General features: G+C 39.1%; 1 protein-coding gene and 2 non-coding genes across 3 annotated transcripts; 1 reads left to right on the top strand and 2 right to left on the bottom strand.

Annotated features, from left to right (window-relative positions):
• Window positions 1–2241: 2241 nt before the first annotated feature.
• LOC140885641 (U1 spliceosomal RNA) lies at window positions 2242–2402 on the bottom strand. Its single transcript, XR_012151060.1, has one exon. It is a non-coding gene; the product is annotated as a U1 spliceosomal RNA (small nuclear RNA).
• LOC140879111 (uncharacterized) lies at window positions 2360–8683 on the top strand. Its single transcript, XM_073282756.1, has 3 exons — window positions 2360–2394; window positions 5310–5742; window positions 5816–8683. Exons 1-3 carry the CDS (start codon window positions 2360–2362, stop codon window positions 8681–8683), a joined length of 3336 nt encoding a protein of 1111 aa, XP_073138857.1.
• Window positions 8684–16169: 7486 nt separating this feature from the next.
• On the bottom strand, window positions 16170–16330 carry LOC140885643 (U1 spliceosomal RNA). Its single transcript, XR_012151062.1, has one exon. It is a non-coding gene; the product is annotated as a U1 spliceosomal RNA (small nuclear RNA).
• Window positions 16331–20257: the final 3927 nt, after the last annotated feature.

The following is a 20257-nucleotide window of genomic DNA, read 5'->3' as shown; positions in this document are numbered from 1 at the left end:
TCCTTTGCTGCGAGTGCGGCTGTATTTTTCATTAGTGCAGTCAAGGCATCATGGGTTAGAGTAATGCTTGGTGGTGTGTTTCCATTGTTATTATTTTCTTGAAACATTTTTGAAGTAATATGTGCTCTCAATGACGTAAAAAAACAAGTTCCCACAGACGGCGCCAAGCTGATGTAGCCAAAAATCACTTGTACCCAACACGTTGCTTCCGCAAAGTCCGGAGTATCAACAAATCTTTGTATGTTCCCTGTGGAGATCCTCAGTGGGTTGTTCTTAAGTCACAAAACAAAGTCAGAGGAGCCGGGAGGGTTCCCGGCGAAGGCACTCCGACGCTCAAGTCAGTGATTACTCAAGAAATAATAATCAGAGTAGAGCGTTATAGTGCTACAGAAAGTGTGTACTATAATAATGAGGTGACTTGAGCTATTTATAGATATTCGGAGAGTTTCACGGGCTTGAGTCTCTTATGGGCTTTTGTAGAATTCAGGACTTGCCTGAATTAAATATAAATAATATTTAAATAAGTTGGAGCCTTAAAAATATTTGGAGTGTACCTTCATGATTGGACTCAAACCCAGTTAAATTTTTAGGTGTAACTCATCACTAACAAAGATATTTGACACACTACAAGTTGAACAATTATCCCCCTCTATTTGTTTCAGCTAAGGCCTGGAAACAAGAAAATATAGGAAAAAGGAGACCGGAAATTTTCTTGATGAGAACCCTTAAATGCTCGAGAAACATTGTATAAAATATATGAAAATATGAAGATTGAAATGCACTAGACAATGTTAAAAACGACTTAGATTTACCTGTTTGGCTGTTTCCGTTTAGGTGTTTTTTATTTTATTTATAGCATGGAAGAGTTCTTATTTTATGCAATATTGAAATTTGAATTGCCATTTTCCTTGCCTAAAGGGTTTGATTTGATTGAAGGGTTACGAATATGTACGTAATAAATACCAACAAATCATGACACATGCAATTTGTGTGTTCCATAGAAAAATTAGAGAATGAATTGAAGTGGTTTTTTTTTTTAAAAAAATAATAATAATTAAACGAAAGTGATTAATTTTTGAAATTCAAACTATAGAAGAGAAATTAAATGTGGTACATATAATTGGATTGTTGGAGGATGTTTTGAAAATTTAAAAAATAAAATAAAATTCACCATCATACCAAAAGTAATGTTAGCAAAGAGATTTTAACTTTAATAAATAGTATAGTAGGTATATTGTGAGACGGTATTATAGATATTCGATACGACTCGTGAGACCGTCTCACGTGAGTTACGTTTTTGTGTAAATAGTATTGTTAAGTGGTGTTTTCAAGGGTTTTTTTTATATTAAAAAAAAAAAAAGTTTCCTTTAGATAAACATCATCTCAGATAACAAAATTTTTTAAAAAATAAGAAAAATATACGAGTTGGTGACATGAAATTAAATATTTCAATGATAGTACGTTTTAATGTAAGAGACTTTTCGTCAAATTTATTTGTTACGAGTAACGAATTCAACTTGTAAATTTAATGGACATACGTCTGAGAAGGTATATGATATTTGATAGTGATTAGTGAATGGCTCCCATCCAAGTTTTTTTTATTTTTTTCATTTTCTGAACTCCAATCTATAAAGCTTTTGAAAAATTAATTAATAAATGTGACAACTATTATCTTCGTCTCAAAAAATATAAGATCATAATTTTTTTTTTGTATTTGTCCTAAATATTTACTTTATAAATAATGTTTTTAATCTATGTGACGCATACAAACGTAAATATATGTAAGGGTGGTCTGAGGAAAACCGAGGCCCGGGACGTATAAAAAATTCAAGTCCTTGCTTTAACTTGAAATACCCCTCCATAAGGCCATGATTGGCGCATTTTCATGTATACGACCCCATGAAAATTTGATGTGGTCCAATCATGGCAACAAAAAAAAAAAGAGTAATGTAACCTGAAATATTATAAAAAAATTGTTAAATCATTCAATCTCTCTTTTACCTAATTTTGACTTTCAAACACGATTTGAGTGATTTTAATGAAAATGTTATAAGAATTTTTTATGTTTACCCTAAAAAAGTTAACTAGAGGCCGCACGAAGAATTGATACGAAAATTGCGGAAAAAAATAATTACATTAATAATCGGTCACTCGCCCGTCTCCCTCGTTTTTATTTTATTCCGACTCCAAAAATCAAGCGGCCAATAAAATTGGGCCCTAGAAGAAATTTAGACTTACTTAGCAGGGGCCGCGCGTACGCATGCCCCCTCTACCACAAATTATGACGTAGGCTCGACCACTTGGGCCGACCTTAGGCGGGCGCCCCTCCTAAGTGCAATGGAGATCGCCAACCTAGACCATGGACCTTCTTGATCGTCCATTGATCCCGTCCAGGTAAGTATGGAGCCCAATGTTACTCGGTCCAATTTTATACTGCAGCTCCTATATTCCTTGTTTCTCACCAACGATGTGGGATGGTTAATTATGCGGTGCAGCTTTCTCCGTCACAATTTGCAAAACTTAATATTTTTATTTATTTTAATTTTAAAAATACGAAAATTTGACAATAATAATAAAGTGGTATGATAAATCGGAGGCTTTATATTTTGACGATGATGATTATTATTATTAGGAATATAAGAAACTAAAATAATATTTAAATAATATTAAGAGTCAAATATGTGAAACGAAAATATTAATTTTTAAAAAAAATTATGTAATTCAACACGAATAAAATATAAGCATTATTTTAGTTTGAATAAAAATTTCAGATATGTATTGAAAAATAATCAAACTTTTTGAAATTTAAAGGAATATTTTTTGTTCAGATTGGTTTAAATCGGAATAAGAACCAGATCCAAACTTTCGAATAGAAACTCATGCTTCCCTTAGAATGGCAAGCATATAATTGTGTTTAATCAAGACTAATGTCTTGACGCATGTATTATTTGTTTGTACAATATTTAATTAATTTTATTTATATGAAAATAAAGACAATATCATAATTATAAAAATTAATTAGAGGCCATAGTGCAGTTTAAAAGGGATACTATGAAAAATAACTTGAAATGTCAATTTTGTTAAAAATTATTTGTATAAGGACAATTTTTAGAACACAAGTTAGCGTCCATGTTTGTTTTTGTTCTAGAGATTTTTTGTATATAATAGCGGTAGAGGCACACACAATAAGTGTAACCAAATAAAATATGATATAATTTAATATGCTGATCTCTTTATATTAAATGCAATTTTTGGTGTGTTCTCAATTTTTGTACCCAATAATTTTTTCCTTAACTCTATAAATGTATTCTATTGTAATAAAAATATTTATCAATCTAGAAATTTACTATAAATCTCCTAAATTCACCACGATTTTGTAAGATCTAATGACTGTACACTTTTTTTTGTTTGGAAGAACGAGTGACAATTGATCAAATCACACATGTTTATAAATGATCAAATTATCGTATGTCTAATAATTAATTCGTAAATAGTCACGATATGCTCAAAGTCAATGATACATAAGATCTATATGTGTAATATGTCAAGGCACTAAGATTGTTTTATTATTATTATTATTTTTAAAACGTAGATTGTTTTTATCCATATTCTATTATAAAAGTTGGGTGAAATAGAAAATGTTAGGGCTTCGTTTCGACGTGTACCTGTAAACATTTTTATAAAATTGTTTTTAAAAAATATATAAAATATTTTACAAGTTGTTTTAAAAATAGACATGTGTTTGACAACTATGATTGATTTTAATTTTAATTTTTTTTTCATTTAGTGAACAATTAGGAATATATATATATAATTTAAAACATACACATTCTCATTTAAAATATAACAACAACAAAAAAAACATAATAAGTGCATTACATTTATAAAACTTAAAACATAAAAATTCTCATTTAAAATGTTGAAAGCCAAAAAAACATAATTTATAATAATAAAATTTTTTAAACAACTTGATCTTGATGCATTTGCACATTTTATTTGTTGTAGTAATTCGACAATTATTCCGTTGAAAAGCGTCACCACCTGATGCGTTAATTTCTTCCAATTTATTTCTTTTTGTTCCACTTGTAAATCTTCATTTGCAAACTCAACAAATAATCAATCTTTATCAAAGCCACTCGATCATATATATCATCCTTTAATCACAACTTCCCTGATCTTTAACTCCAGTGACAACCTCTTTGCGTCTCCAATCTAAAGCAAAATTAACTTGTCACTTTGCTTCTCCAATTTGACAAAGGTCACTTGTATCTTCGCATATTAGAAGTCAAATATAAAATTGCTCAAATTCATAATACAAACTCTATCAAAATAAAATTAATTCTCTGTTTTGAGCTGTAATATTACTATAAGCTTATGTTGAAATCAAATAAAACAAAGTAAAGTATTGTTAAAAGGAATCTTTTAAGCCAATTACTGAGCTAGAAAAGGGAGGAACTCTAATGTAAGAATATTTGAACAAATAATCTCTAAACGTAAAATGATGATCAAAACCTTCACCCAAACTCTTTTCTGAAATTTCAAACATCAATATAACACAACATCATGGAAACCAAATTTTAACACCGAATTTCATCAAGCTGGAATTGTCATGGAAATCAGAATAATGATCAAAAGTATTCCTTAGTCATAAAAAGTCCACTCCTTTAAAACAATTCCCCTATTTCATGAAAGTTTTTTTTTTCACTCCTACATAATTTGTAACTTTCCCAAGTATCAATTTCTCTCTTTTGTTTGCTTCATCTAAGTATTATCATTGCGACGTTCACTGTGATTTCACGTATGGTTTCATTCCTTTAGTCATAATTAAACCTAGGTAAATAACTGTTGTAAGGTGATGTCCCGGTAAGCCAGGGGGCCCGGGACACGAATGACCCAGGCTGGTAGGGCTGTATTAAGGTAGCCCAGTAGCCTCAGGAGCCCGAAAAACCAGGTTTGCAGGACTTATTTAAGGCCCGTGTTTTAGGGGCATGATCCCCACGATTATCACCAACCCTAGCTTTCCGGGTTCATCGTACGTGACAGGCAAACATGGGCAACTACCACACCCACGATCCAGATCGTGGCCACTACCCTGGAATTGCGGGGTGACACTCTCACTCCAAGGCCTTTAAATATCTGGTCACAGATATTGGTAGAGGTATGTTCACTTAAAGTTCAAAAGCACTATATTCATTTTTCCTAAAAAGCCCACTCTATTTCTAAGTCTAACTTAAGCATCGGAGTGTCCCCGCCGAAACTTCCTCCGGCGTCCCACTAACGTGCTTTTTATCCCCTTCTTTGGTGTGCAGTTCATCTCGATTAAGGAAGGGCAGTCCATATATCACTTTCATTAGCCCGGTTTCCACATCAGGCCCACAACACTACCCTGATAGCCCGGGCCCTGGTTTTACCGACCATCATCATTGGCGCCGTCTGTGGGAAGCTTGTTCTATAGACGTAGATATGGCTTCTCTTGATCAAACATTACCTGGAGACCATCAGCCAGGACGGAATATTACCATTCCCTTGGAGCAGTTAGAATCATTTGTCCAAGATGTGGTACGGAAGTCGTTGATAGCTGCAAAACAACCACAATCAAAGGACATAACGGTGGAGGAAGAAGGAAATCAGGGTAATCCAAACCCTATTGCCCAGGTTCAAGAAGGAGAAGAAGAAGAAAGCTCTTGGATGCATTCAATACAGCCGTCCATGGCAGATGAGTTGCATGAGCTCAGGAGAAAGGTACAGAAGTTGGAGGAGGGGGGGTTCCCAAATGGTTTGCCCCATCAAAATTCCGGGTTGCCCTTTTTCACAGGAGGTGATAGAGGAACCCTTGCCACTAAATTACAAGTCGGCTAAAATCCGGGAATACGATGGGAGCACAGACCCAGAGGAGCACCTGGCTCGGTTTGAAAATGTAGCCATGCTACATTGCTATGGAGATAAGATCAAATGCAAAGTCTTCCTAACCACTTTGGTGGATTCTGCCCAAAGATGGTTTGAGAAGTTGGAGCCCCAGAGTGTTCAATCATTTTCCAAGTTCAAGCAAGTGTTTTTGCAGCACTTTGGCAGTAGCAAGAGGTATAGGAAAACTGCCTATAGCCTTTTTGAAGCAAAGCAGTCAGGAGAGGAGTTTTTACGAACCTACATCAAAAGGTTTAACAAAATTGCTTTGGAGGTCCCGACTTGTGCCCAGGAGACCAAGATCATGGCTTTCACTCAAGGTCTTCGGGAGGGGGAATTTTTCAAATCGCTGGTGAAAAAAGCACCCCGGACCTTCGAAGATTTGCTGGCTCGGGCTGAAAAATACATTAACATGGAGGAAGCTCAGAGGCAGAAAAAGGAAGTGGCCCGGCGGGAGGGAGGCCAGGAACAAGGGAGAAGTAGGGACAACCATGATCCCATGGGGCGATTGTCCCGGTATGCTCCGTACCGAGGAACCCGAGATAAGGCTGTTCATATGTGTGAAGAAAGGGTCGACACGCAGACCCCTGTTTCTAAGGAGAAGCTCTGGAAGTACTGTGCACTTCATCAAGAGTGCACTCATGACACCAGTGAGTGTCGAACTCTGCAGCAAAGACACCAACTTCCTTATGCTAGAGATGGTAGGCCGGTCCCAAAAAAGCCTCGAAGCGTGCCTTGGTTTCGGGGGTCACAGGCGTCGATTCCTCCCCGGGATGCCACCAGCTCTCGGGAAAAAGGAAAACAAGAAATGGATCATGCAAAAAAAGACAAAATATCGGGAGATGGGCCGGCCAAAGGTATCATTAACATGATATCAGGAGGATCTACGGATGGAGATTCCAACCGGGCTAGGAAGGCCTGGAGTCGGAGGGAAAGCTTAGGGGTGGAGGAAGGAAGGCAGGGGGCGGGGCCAATCATTACATTTGGACCCCAAGACCTGGAGGGAGTAAACTTACCCCATAATGATGCCTTGCTTATACAAGCTCGGATCGCCAATTATGATGTTCGAAGGGTGTTCGTTGACTCGGGAAGCTCAGTGAATGTCCTTTTTCAAGAAGCATTCGAGCAGATGGATTTGCAGGGGTATGAGTTGAGCCCGGTAAAAACCGCCTTATATGGTTTTGCCGGGCACACTGTCCAACCCCAAGGGGAAATGTTGCTGCCTATCACCTTGGGATCAGGAGATGAGAAGAGGATGGTCATGACAAGATTCACATTAGTGGAAGCACCTTCTTCCTATAATGTCATCTTGGGTAGGCCGGCTATGAACTCTTTCAAAGCCGTAGCCTCAGCTTACCATCAAAAGATCAAGTTCCCAGTAGGAGATAAAGTCGGAGAAGTTCGAGGAGATCAGCCTTCCTCCCGAAAATGCTATGCTGAGACAGTGAAGATAGACTACAAGAGGGCAAAACAGAATGGAAAGGTAGGAGCCTTGGGGGGAAGAGAAGTCTGTTCGGTGGAGGAATCTAAAAGCGAGTATGAAGAGGTAGAGATGGAACCCGGGCAAACAGGGAAGTCTGTTAAGATAGCTCGGGATATAGATGCAGGGTTGATGGAAGCATTGAGAGGCTGCCTCATCCAGAATAAAGATGTGTTCGCCTGGGCTCAGGGTGATTTGGTGGGAGTTTCATCCCGGGTGGCGGAACACAAATTAAACATCAACCCAGGTTCCCGACCTGTTATACAAAAGAAGAGGCATTTTGGGGCCGAGAAGGATAAGGTGATAGCGGAGCAGGTTCAAGAGCTACTGCGGGCCGGGCACATTAAGGAAATACAATTTCCTACTTGGTTGTCCAACGTAGTGCTAGTACCAAAGGCCACGGGGAAGTGGAGAATGTGTGTGGATTTCCGGGATTTAAATAAAGCTTGTCCCAAAGATTGTTACCCTCTGCCCCGAATTGACCAGTTGGTGGACTCTACATCCGGGTGTGAGTTGCTGAGCTTCATGGATGCATACCAGGGCTATCATCAAATTCCTTTAGCCCTGGAAGATCAAGACAAAGTCAGCTTTGTTACCTCGGGAGGTACTTTCTGCTACGTAGTGATGCCATTTGGTTTGAAGAATGCAGGAGCTACGTATCAGCGGATGATGGACAGAGTGTTCCGGGAACAGGTGGGCCGAAATGTGGAGGTATATGTGGATGATATATTGGTGAAGTCCAGGACCCGGGATAGTTTCTTACCCGACTTGGAGGAAACTTTTGCGACAGTTCGGCGATATGGGATCAAATTGAACCCGGCTAAGTGTATGTTTGGGGTGAAAAGTGGCAAGTTTCTGGGGTTCATGGTCACTGAACGGGGGATAGAAGTCAACCCTGAAAAAGTGAAGCTGTTGCGGGAAATGCCTTCACCAACATCTATTAAAGAGGTACAGCGATTAACCGGCCGGATCACAGCCCTGGCCCGGTTTATAGCTCGATCAGCTCATCGCAGCTATCATTTTTTCCAAGTGTTGCGAAAAGCCCAGAGGTTCGGCTGGACTGAGCAATGCGAGCAGGCCTTTCAGGAGTTGAAGGAACATCTGGCTAGCTTGCCTATCTTGGTTAAGCCGGAACCAGGGGAACGATTGTGGATATATCTATCCACTACAGAAAAGGCGGTCAGCACTGTCTTGATAAAAGAGGAAAAGGGAGCTCAGAGGCCTGTGTACTACGTCAGCCATGCTTTGAAGGGGGCGAAAGTTAGATATACGGAATTGAGAAGATGGCCTTGGCTCTAGTAATAACGGCCCGGAAATTGAGACCTTATTTCTTGTCTCACCCGGTAACTGTTCTTACTAATAGCCTCCTGGGGCGTATTATGACTCATCCAGATGCCTCGGGAAGACTCGTGAAATGGTCGGTGGAATTAGGAGAATATGATATTGAGTACCAGCCACGTAAGGCCATCAAAGCCCAGGCTTTGTCAGATTTTTTGACAGAGGTGGCCGTTTTTGGCCGAGAAGAAGTGTGGAGGGTTTTTGTAGATGGAGCAAGTGGTGCTGGAGGCAGTGGTGTGGGGATCATCCTGATCTCACCGGCCCAAGAGAAGATTGAGATAGCCGTGAAGCTAGACTTCCAGGCCTCCAACAACGAAGCTGAATACGAGACTGTGATAGCGGGGATGCAACGAGCCCGGGATGTCGGGGTAAGTCATATCATAATTTATTCTGACTCTCAGTTGGTTGTTCAACAAGTAAACAAAGCCTTCTGTACTCGAGAGGAGAAATTGATAAAATATTGTAAGATTATTGAAGAGCTCGGGGCCAGTTTCGACACTTGGAGTATAGAGCAGATACCCCGAGAAAGAAATATGGAAGCAGACGCCTTGGCTAAGAAAGCGGCCGCAGGGGAAGGTGATTGTAGCGAATCCCTTCTGCAAAGGGAAACGGTGGCTGCCATAGAAGCCGGGGAACCGGTCCTCCAAGTAAACACATGGAAAGCTCCGATTGTCAAGTACCTAACTCAGGGGAGCCTTCCGGAGGACAAAGGACGAGCCCGGATCATACGAAAACAGGCAGCCAGGTTTGCTATCTTGGGAGGAAGCCTGTATAGGCGTTCCTACCAGGGCCCTTTGCTCAAATGTTTGGAGGAAGGAGAAACCGAATATGTCTTGCGGGAAGTGCACGAGGGATGTTGTGGAAACCATGGAGGGTCTATGAGTCTGGTCCGAAGGGTGTTGCTGTCAGGATATTGGTGGCCAACTATGCAGGCAGACGCATATAAGATTTCCCGGTCTTGTGAAGGATGTCAGAGGTTCGGAATTATACAACATAGCCCGGCAAGCAACTTGACTCCGATATGGGCATCCTGCCCCTTTGATCAATGGGGTCTGGACATAGTGGGCCCTTTTCCACTAGCCCGGGCACAGAAGAAGTTCTTGTTGGTAGCTGTGGATTATTTCTCCAAGTGGGTGGAGGCAGAGCCTTTGGCGAAAATTACAGAGGCCGAGGTGATGAAGTTTTTATGGAAAAGTATAGTATGTCGATTTGGGCTACCAAGAAAGCTGGTCTCGGATAATGGCAGGCAATTTCAGGGCCAAAAATTGGCAGACTGGTGTGCTGAGATGGGCATCAAGCAGGTTTTCACCTCGGTCGCTTATCCTCAAGCTAATGGCCAAACAGAGGTAACCAATCGTACTATTGTTCGGTCTTTACAGGCACGATTGCATGGAATGAGGAAAGATTGGGTTGAAGAGATCCCGAGTGTGTTATGGGCCTATCGCACCACTCCACACACTGCAACACAAGAATCACCTTTTAGCCTGGTATATGGGTCGGAGGCTATTTTGCCTGTAGAGATTGGACAGCCTTCAGCTCGGATTAAAGCATATGAGGACACAGACGAAGGAGCCCGGGCACAAGAATTGGATCTCATTGAAGAGCAAAGAGAAAAGGCGGCTCGTAGAATGGAGGTCTACAGAGCTCGGGTGATGAGAGCCTATAATCAGAAGGTCCGGCCTCGGGAATTCCAAGAGGGAGAATTTGTGTTGAAAAGAGTTAATCCAGCAGGGGAAGTAGGGAAGCTAGATGCCCGATGGGAGGGACCATATAAGCTTATCAGAAAAGTCGGTGCCAATACTTGGTACCTACAAGATGGCCAGGGACGCCCCCTCAAGAGACCGTGGAATGCTTTACATTTGAAGAAGTATTTTGTGTAATGCTTTGTATTTAATGTTTTATTAATGAAGAAGTTTTATCATGAAAGAAGGCTTGGCATTATATAAGCCCGGGAGGTTCCAGGCCCCGGCACCCATCATAAGCCCAAGGCATATATAAGCCCTTGGCATTATATAAGCCCGGGAGGTTCCAGGCCCCGGCACCCATCATAAGCCCAAGGCATATATAAGCCCTTGGCATTATATAAGCCCGGGAGGTTCCAGGCCCCGGCACCCATCATAAGCCCAAGGCATATATAAGCCCTTGGCATTATATAAGCCCGGGAGGTTCCAGGCCCTGGCACCCATCATAAGCCCAAGGCATATATAAGCCCTTGGCATTATATAAGCCCGGGAGGTTCCAAGCCCCGACACCCATCATAAGCCCAAGGCATATATAAGCCATTGGCACTATATAAGCCCGGGAGGTTCCAGCCCCAGAACCCATCATAAGCCCAAGGCATATATAAGTCCTTGGCATTATATAAGCCCGAGAGGTTCCAGGCCCCGGCATCCATCATAAGCCCAAGGCATATATAAGCCCTTGGCATTATATAAGCCCGGGAGGTTCCAGCCCCCGGCACCCATCATAAGCCCAAGGCATATATAAGCCCTTGGCATTATATAAGCGCGGGAGGTTCCAAGCCCCGGCACCCATCATAAGCCCAAGGCATATATAGGCCCTTGGCAATATATAAGCCCGGGAGGTTCCAAGCCCCGGCACCCATCGTAAGCCCAAGGCATATATAAGCCCTTGGCATTACCTACTCTTTTATTTATATATATCAGGCATTACATAATGAATGACAAGAATAGAGGAGTTCCATTGACAACAGAATATAAGAGGAGGGGCTCTTGCGGCCCAATTACAAATAATAATTCAAAGGGCGGGGCTATTAGAGGGACCGGCATCGGCAGTTGTCTGACTCGGGGCAGCCCTCGCATTTTCAGCTCCTTGGGTGGCGGGGAGGGAGTCGATGGCCTTATCCAAGTCGGGAAAATCTCTCTTGTCAGCAGACCATAGGCCAGCTTCCTCGAATTGATCTCGGCATTTGTAAAATACGACCTGGAAAAAGGTGTACGATCTGTCCACCACTGCCTCTTGAAACTCAGCAGAAGATAGGAAGGTTGCTTTGAGCTCTTCCTCTGACTTCAGGCGAGTTTCCAGAGCTGACACTGCTTTCTCCGCTTTATCTCTGGCGCTAGCCGCCTCCACTTGAGCCTCTGCAGCCCGGTTTTCTGCCGCCCTCAACTCACCCGTAGTGGTGGCTAGAGCATCTCGAGCCTGCCCTAGATCAGCTTCAGAGCGGGCACGATCCAGCTGAGCAGAGTGAAGATTTTGCTCGGCCGCCTCCAGGGCTGAACGGAGACTAGACGCCACTTGATCATGACTTTGTTGTGCCATCATCAAGTCTTGTTCCAGCTTTTTGATCAACTCCGCGGCAGCCCGAGATTTCTCAGCCTCTACGTGTGCCCAATCAGTCTCAACCCGACCAAATTTGAATTTGGTCGCATCTTCATAGCTGTCCACCAGCATATGCAATCCCTGAAAGCAGAGGTGTTAGAAATAGAAAACATGACACGTTCAAAACTAGGAGAAGTCAACTTACGGATATAACCCGGTTGGTGCCCTCGAAATACTTCACGGTTGGGTTTTGGTTGTAAAGGTGGAGTTGTTCCGCCGAAGTCAAGAGGTCCTTCAGCATCCGCACTCCCCGGCCAGAGGCCCCGGCTTGGAATATATTTTCCCTTGCACCAAAGGGACTAGATCCCTGGGCAGCCTGGTAAAAGGGGGCCAATGGGGGGAAGGAGGGAGAGGAAGGAGCCACCTCTTCTGGGTCACTGAGAATGACCATTTCTGGCTCCTCCAGGGTTTTCCTCTTCCGCGTCAAAGGTGAGGAAGGACCGGCAGCAGCAGGAGCCGGCTCATTCGTCCACCCTGCCTCCACAGATGGAAGTGGCAGGGGTATGGCAGAAGGTGAAGGAGCGATGACCTCGGAGATGACAACTGCAGGGGCAGCTTCCTCACCTAGGCCTTGTTGAGCCCTGCGTTCCTCCGCTAGCTGAAGAACTCGGGCTTTTCTCGCTGCCTCTGCAGCCCTGGCTTCTTCCTTTTCCCGGGCAGCTGCCTTCTCGGCTGCCCGTTTCTGAGCAAAGGCCTGCTTCATCATTCGAGATTTTTTCTTCTTAGGCGGGGCGGGGGATGCTGCGCAAAAATGATAAAAATCGGTACATTACAAACAGCATATAAGAGAAGCAAATATATGATAACAGTAAAGCATACCAGCGACTGGGGCCGACTCATCATATGCATCAATAATCCGGTCAACCGGATCAGTTACCCGGGCACCCAGCCCGTAATCATTCAAACTTTTTTCCTCCAGGAGAGGGGCTGAAGGAAACTTCTGGTTTTCCACTAGCTCTTGGGTTCGGAGGTAGGGTTCCTCCAACTTATAATTTTTAGGGAGCTCGGGTTGAGGAGGAAGGGCCGTCAAGAATTGGGTAGGTCTGGTTCGGGCACCAGGGAGTTGAATATAAAAGAATCTCTCTTTCCATCCCTTCCACGAGGACGGGGTATCCTCTAGAAACCGGGCATTCTGCCGGGCATTCAAAGAGAAAGCCATCTCCGTGAAACGGCAGGCATAATAGTAGTGAAAGATGAGAGGGGTGATGGCTAAGTTGTTCGCTTTAAAAAGAACATAAGTGGCAGCCATCATGCGGAAGGCATTGGGATGAAATTGGTTCAAGGGAACCTTGTAAAAAGAAGCAATTTTATAATAAAAGGGATGAATAGGGAAACGAAGCCCGTTCCTGAGCTGTTCCCTGAAGAAGGTATAGAACCCCTCGGGCGGCTGGTCAGCCTGACCTAGGGGCCCCGGAATGATAATCGAGTACGCCGGGGGAATGTTACCCATAAGCTTAAGCTCCTCTATGGATTCTGGGCGGAGGGTACTGGTAACGTGGGAGAACCAGGGACCTTCGGGGTTTGGTTTGGGCAAAGGAAGGAGAGGCCCAGATTCGGATACTTTAGCCTTACCCTTGTCCTTAGAAGGCCCGATTTTAGCCTTCTTCGGACGAGAGGAGGAGGGAGCTACTGTGGATCGAACATGGGAGGTGACAGGAGGGGGAGAATCGTGGCGTAAGGCCTCGGATTCTATATCAGAGGAGCCACGAACGTGGCCACCAGAAGTTGAAGATGTGGAATTCGACATGTTCACAGGACAAGGAAACTTTAAGGTAAGATAGATAGAAAACTTACAGAAGAAAGCAAGCTTGTTACGCGGAGTCGCCGGAGCCGGAGAAGTTTAATAGCAGGGAGGGAATACGCGAATAGGGAAGGTAAAGAAGCAGTGGAGAAAGGGGGTTTTATAGGCGAAGAGCTTTAATGCTGGCCGTCGATGAAACGATGATCGAAGGGTACGGATGATCTTGGGAAGTTGAACCGGGCAGCGTAATGATGACGCGGGCAGTCGAAAGGACGGGTAACGGCTTCTGACACCTGCCCGTCTTTTCAAAATTCTAGGGTTAACGTCAGCCCTACAATTTTTGGACATTACTGGACGATACACCTACAAGGCCGGGGTATCAAACCTTTGAACAGCCAGGGGCAGGACTGTAAGTCGGGACAGCGATTAAGACTCTAGCCCCACTATTTTTGGGCTGAGTAGTGATGTCCCGGCAAGACAGGGGAGCAGGGCCGCATATGCCCTGGGAAACAGGGGCATAAACAGTCAGGGATTACAGGGTTGTATTAAAGCAAGGGTGGCGGAACCGTAAGTCGGGACAGCGAGTAAGACTCTAGCCCCACTATTTTTGGGCTGAGTAGTGATGTCCCGGCAAGACAGGGGAGCAGGGCCGCATATGCCCTGGGAAACAGGGGCATAAACAGTCAGGGATTACAGGTTTGTATTAAAGCAAGGGTGGCGGAACCGTAAGTCGGGACAGCGATTAAGACTCTAGCCCGACTATTTTTGGGATGAGTAGTGATGTCCCGGTAAGCCAGGGGGCCCGGGACACGAATGACCCAGACTGGTAGGGCTGTATTAAGGTAGCCCAGTAGCCTCAGGAGCCCGGAAAACCAGGTTTGCAGGACTTATTTAAGGCCCGTGTTTTAGGGGCATGATCCCCACGATTATCACCAACCCTAGCTTTCCGGGTTCATCGTACGTGACAGGCAAACATGGGCAACTACCACACCCACGATCCAGATCGTGGCCACTACCCTGGAATTGCGGGGTGACACTCTCACTCCAAGGCCTTTAAATATCTGGTCACAGATATTGGTAGAGGTATGTTCACTTAAAGTTCAAAAGCACTATATTCATTTTTCCTAAAAAGCCCACTCTATTTCTAAGTCTAACTTAAGCATCGGAGTGGCCCCGCCGGAACTTCCTCCGGCGTCCCACTAACGTGCTTTTTATCCCCTTCTTTGGTGTGCAGTTCATCTCGATTAAGAAAGGGCAGTCCATATATCACTTTCATTAGCTCGGTTTTCACATCAGGCCCACAACACTACCCTGATAGCCCGGGCCCTGGTTTTACCGACCATCATCATAAGAGAAAAGATGAAATCTTGATGGATGAAATACCTAGAGTCATGCCCTTTTTTTCATTACCCTACTTGAGCTTATTTAAAGATTGAAAAAGTTTGATTTAATTTCTAAGTGATATAGTGTGTAATCTGCATTTCAATTATCAATACTTAGATACTTTTTTTTTAAACCTCAATACTTAGATACTTAAAAATTAAAAGTTTTATTTTTGTTACACATATAGTAAAATATCTTGGTATTGAATACAAAAGTATCATAGAATTCATTATTCTGATTTTGAAAGGGAGATCACCCCCTGCTTCTTCCAAAGACTTAATTGTTGAGTTTAAACAAATACTTGCTTACATGATTATTGGATTTTAAGTTTTTTAAAAATAGTATTTTAGTAATATTTGAGCTTTATTTTTATTTTTTGTTTATAAAATATATAAATAATTATATTTCATATTTTGATCATATATATGGTGTTTAGATTTTAAATTTTGATAAGTATATATATTATTATAAACATAATGTTTTTAAATTTTAAAATATATCGATTACTATATTATTTTATATAATATATCAGTATTACGGTCCAATCAATTGAATTGTTTTTTAAAAGTTTATCAGTCGAGTTATGAAAATATTGAGTTAATCCATTGAATTTCCCTATGACTCAATTTCTACAACTCAAATAAGATTTCGATAATGAGATGATTAGGTGAAAACTGCGAAGAGTTGGTGATTGGAGAGTTTTTGTGGTGATTTAACTCTATTAAACAAGAATTTTCATGTTCGTAAAGCCAATTAATGTAAATCATAGGCAATTTAACGTAATTATCAATTGTGTAGAAATAAATAAAATATTCTCTTTTTTTAAATGATAATTAAAATATTCTATCCATTTCCATATCTATTTCTACTTTCGTAACAGTAAATATATAAAATAAAATCCTTCTAATTACCTCAGGCCCGAATAAATATTTTTCTAACAGGCACGCAAACTCAAGGGCCATAAAATTCAAACTTTAATTAGCAGAGGCCGCGCGGACGCAGGCCCCCTCTATCACAAATTATGACATAGGCTCGACCACTTGGGCCGACCTTAGGCGGGCGCCCCTCCTATGTGCAATGGAGGTCGCCAACCTAGACCATGGGCCTTCATGATCACCCATTGATCCCGTCCAGGTAAGTATGGAACTTGTCGGTCCCCAATCCATATTTATACTTCAGCCCCCATATTCCTGGTTTCTCACAATCGATGTGGGACGGTTAATTATGCTCCGCAGCTTTCACGTTATTATTTGCATCTCTCATCCAGTTAATTACCTTGAGCTGAGCCCGGAGCGCTCTTAATTTTACTAATATAAATATAATTATAATAATTATATAAATTTTAATATATTTTTTGTTCCTTGAATTCATAAACATTTTGATTTGCCAGATATAGATATAGGTAAATTAGATTTTACATGCATAACCACCGCCTCAAAAACATAAAATATAAGCACGATTTTAAATTATGTAATTCACATGGATAAAATATAAGCACGATTTTAAAATTAATCGAAATTTTTAAATTTTAAAGGAATATTTTCGGTTCAAGATTTATCTAAATTAGAACTAGTCACACATGCACATACGTTATGTGTGTGATTAAAATATGAATATTGTATACATATATTATATTTTTGTTTCAAATCAATTTAAATTTGAAAATAAAATGAAGGTAAAAAATGTAGAAAATCAAGAACAAATGAAGTTTAAAATAGAGAGATTTTGTTCTTTTTTTTTGTTTTTTGAAGAGTATTTTAGATACTTCGTCTTGGGTTTTACCAAATTAATTTTAATTCGGATACTAAGTGGTATTTTTCTTTAATGTTATAGACTTACAGTAAGATAGTAAGATAAGAAATGGTGGAAATGCATTAGGTGGATAGATTTCCCTAATAGATCTCCAATTCTATCAAATAAAAATAAATGATCACAACACATTCATATATGGATGTAGGGCTAGCGAAAAATACCGAAATGTCGTCATACCGCCTTTACCGTACCGAAAAAAAATCGTATATACCGAAAATACCGTACCGAAATTTTTAGTATCGGTATCGATATAAGATTTTCAAATTTTCGATATTTCGGTATACCGAAAAAAAATCGGTATATACGGTATCGGTATGATACCGCGTATACTGATATTTTTAAAAATAAAATAGTTTAAAAAATCGGTATACACGGTATCATACCGATACCGTACCGAATTTCGGTATTCGGTACGGTATCGGTATGGATTTATTGCATACCGACGTTTTCGGTACGTTATCGTTATCGAACCAAAATTTTCGTTACGGTATGCGGTATTTGGTACGGTATGTGGTATACCGTACCTAACCACCCCTATATGGATGGATCATTATTAAAATAAATTTTTTAAAAAAATCCTAATTTAAGTCGAACTAGTCGATGCATCACATTATCGAACCTACGTCTGACCCCAAAACTCCTTGATGAATTTCTAACTTCAAACTTTAACACTACAAATGAGCATAAAAGCATTGATGCAAGGTAAACTTGTTCAATCTTGATATAAACTAGGGATGGATCTAAAATCGTGTAGTTATTGGGAGCTCTATCATATTCCATGTCACATCCAATCTATATTTGATTATTTTCGAACACAAAAATTATTATGAGACGATGTTTCAGATAATTTTTTTATACGGATTTCCTACATGTCTCAATCCATAGAAAAAATATTACTTTTATATATGATAGATATAAATTGGATCAACCGTTTTACTGATTTATATTTATGAGATAGTCTCACATAACACTTATTTATCTATTTCTACTATAAAAATATGAATGTTGGCCAAATTTTTGCATTGTATATTTACTATATTGTCCAAAAAATATGAATGGTTGGTATTAATTGCATGGACATAGGTGGAAAAATAGTGTAATAATAATAATAATAATAATAATAATAATAATAATAATAATAATAATATAAAAGTATGAATGTTGGCCAAAATTTTTGCATTGTGTATTTACTACATTGTCCAAAAAATATGAATGGTTGGTATTAATTGCATGGACATAGGTGGAAAAATAGTGTAAAATTTAGGGACAATTTTGGGATATTGAATTTGTGGAAATCAATGTGTTTCTTACTCATTTAATTGGTGCATTTATTTAATGTTTGTCATCATATTCATAAATTCGTTCTTTTAAAAAAATAAGGAGAAGAAAATTATAAACATAAAACATTTCCACTATCTCTTTTTTCTTATAGACTATTTTTGAATTTTCTAAATGTATAACTCTTATTTTTATTAATTATTATGAGTATTATTGATTGTGATTTTTTGTCTTGAAGAAAAATGTAAAAGCATGAGGTAAATTAAGTTAGTTTTTTGCAACCTCTAAAAATAAGTAATTATATATGTATATATATATATATATATTTATATATATATATATATACATATATATATATGTATATATATATATAAATAATGAATTATATATATTGTAACAAATATAGAAACAAGAAGAAATTTAAAATTCACATATTTTTTGTACTATCACAATAAAAATAATCGATCATTTAAAATATTTTTGTGTAATATAATATTAATACTTCTACAAAATTAGTACTTAATATAATACATGGATAGAAAACATCACTATAAATGTTATGAATAATAAATTTCATAATTTAATATATCAATAAAAGCAAGCTATATTAATTAGATAGAAAAAAACAATTAATATAATATTTTTTTTGTGAACCCATTAATTAAGCTCAACATTGTAATTGGTTTTCCAAATATCATATTGTATTTATAATGTTAACCTCATATATTATTACAATATAAGTGCAATAAAGGAATTAATAATTATTTGCTTTATTTTTATTGTCATATAATTTTTTATTATTAAAAAAATACAATGTATCAATTCGTCTCTTATTTAATTATGAACATAAAAAATATATACTATCCATCTATTTTTGAATTTTTTAAATGAATCATTCTTATTTTTATTAATTATAAGTATTACTGATAATGATATAAATATTAAATTAATAGATAATGAATTACATATAAACTGTAAAAAAACTGTTATACATAAATTTCATATGTTATATTATGATTTTTTTTTATTTCATTTGTGTATTTTCAATATTCCAATATCAATTACTGAAGGTGGATTTTTATAATTAAATAAGAGGCGAATTGACATATTGTATTTTTAATAATAACAAAACTATATGAAAATAATTTAATCCTTGATTGCACTTATATAATATTATATGAGGTTAAATTTATGAATGCAATATGATATTTGGAAAACTAATTAAAATATTGTATTTAATGAGTTAAAAAAATAGTATATATATATTTTTAATATAACATGTTTTTATTAGCATATTATATTATGAACATTAATGACGATTTTCTCTATCCATATATTATATTAAACATAAATTTTATAATAGCTCGTTCTTGAAATGTTCAAAAATAAACCGAGCATCGATGAATTATATCGAGTTTGGCTTTCAAACCAAGCGAAATACACTCGAAATAATCTTTCGTAGAAACTGAATAAACATTTTGAAAATCGTTTGAAAGAATGCAAGTTGAAATAATAAAAATAGTTTGGTTGAAGCATTTTATCGAACACTTTGTATGCAATATTTTGGTGTATGAAAAACACATAAAATGCTTCAACAATGCATACTAAAAATAGTGGCAATAATAAAGTAAATGTGATAAACAATTAGACAGAAATTTGTTTATGGATGTTCGGAGCTTAATCTCCTACGTCATCCCTTCTTCCTCCTCGGAAGATCCACTAGAAGATTTTGATTTATACAACCCATTTGTACAAACTCAATCTGATTTAGGACTTATATAATGCCTAAACAAGAACTCCTAGAACACTTGATTGTAGGCCTCAACATCACAATCCACATAATGTTTAACGTCTCTTATGTCAAAACTACAAACACAATCTTTAATGTCTTTGTGCTAAGACTTACTCAACTAATCTTTGAAGCTCATCTCTCTTGTATATTTGTAAGTGATTGTGTGTGAGGATTTGATCTCGTTGAA

This window comes from Henckelia pumila, chromosome 2 (assembly GCF_033568475.1).
Source record: "Henckelia pumila isolate YLH828 chromosome 2, ASM3356847v2, whole genome shotgun sequence".
In the NCBI taxonomy this organism is placed as follows: domain Eukaryota; kingdom Viridiplantae; phylum Streptophyta; class Magnoliopsida; order Lamiales; family Gesneriaceae; genus Henckelia; species Henckelia pumila.
This window is presented reverse-complemented; position numbering and strand designations above follow the sequence as displayed.

Bases quoted from the DNA above. Each gene is read 5' to 3' on its own strand.
- LOC140879111 (XM_073282756.1), top strand. From the start codon at position 2,360: ATGGACCTTCTTGATCGTCCATTGATCCCGTCCAG. The intron at 2,395-5,309 runs GTAAGTATGGAG...TTTGGTGTGCAG, and splicing joins CGTCCATTGATCCCGTCCAG to TTCATCTCGATTAAGGAAGG. The intron at 5,743-5,815 runs GTACAGAAGTTG...CCTTTTTCACAG, and splicing joins TGCATGAGCTCAGGAGAAAG to GAGGTGATAGAGGAACCCTT.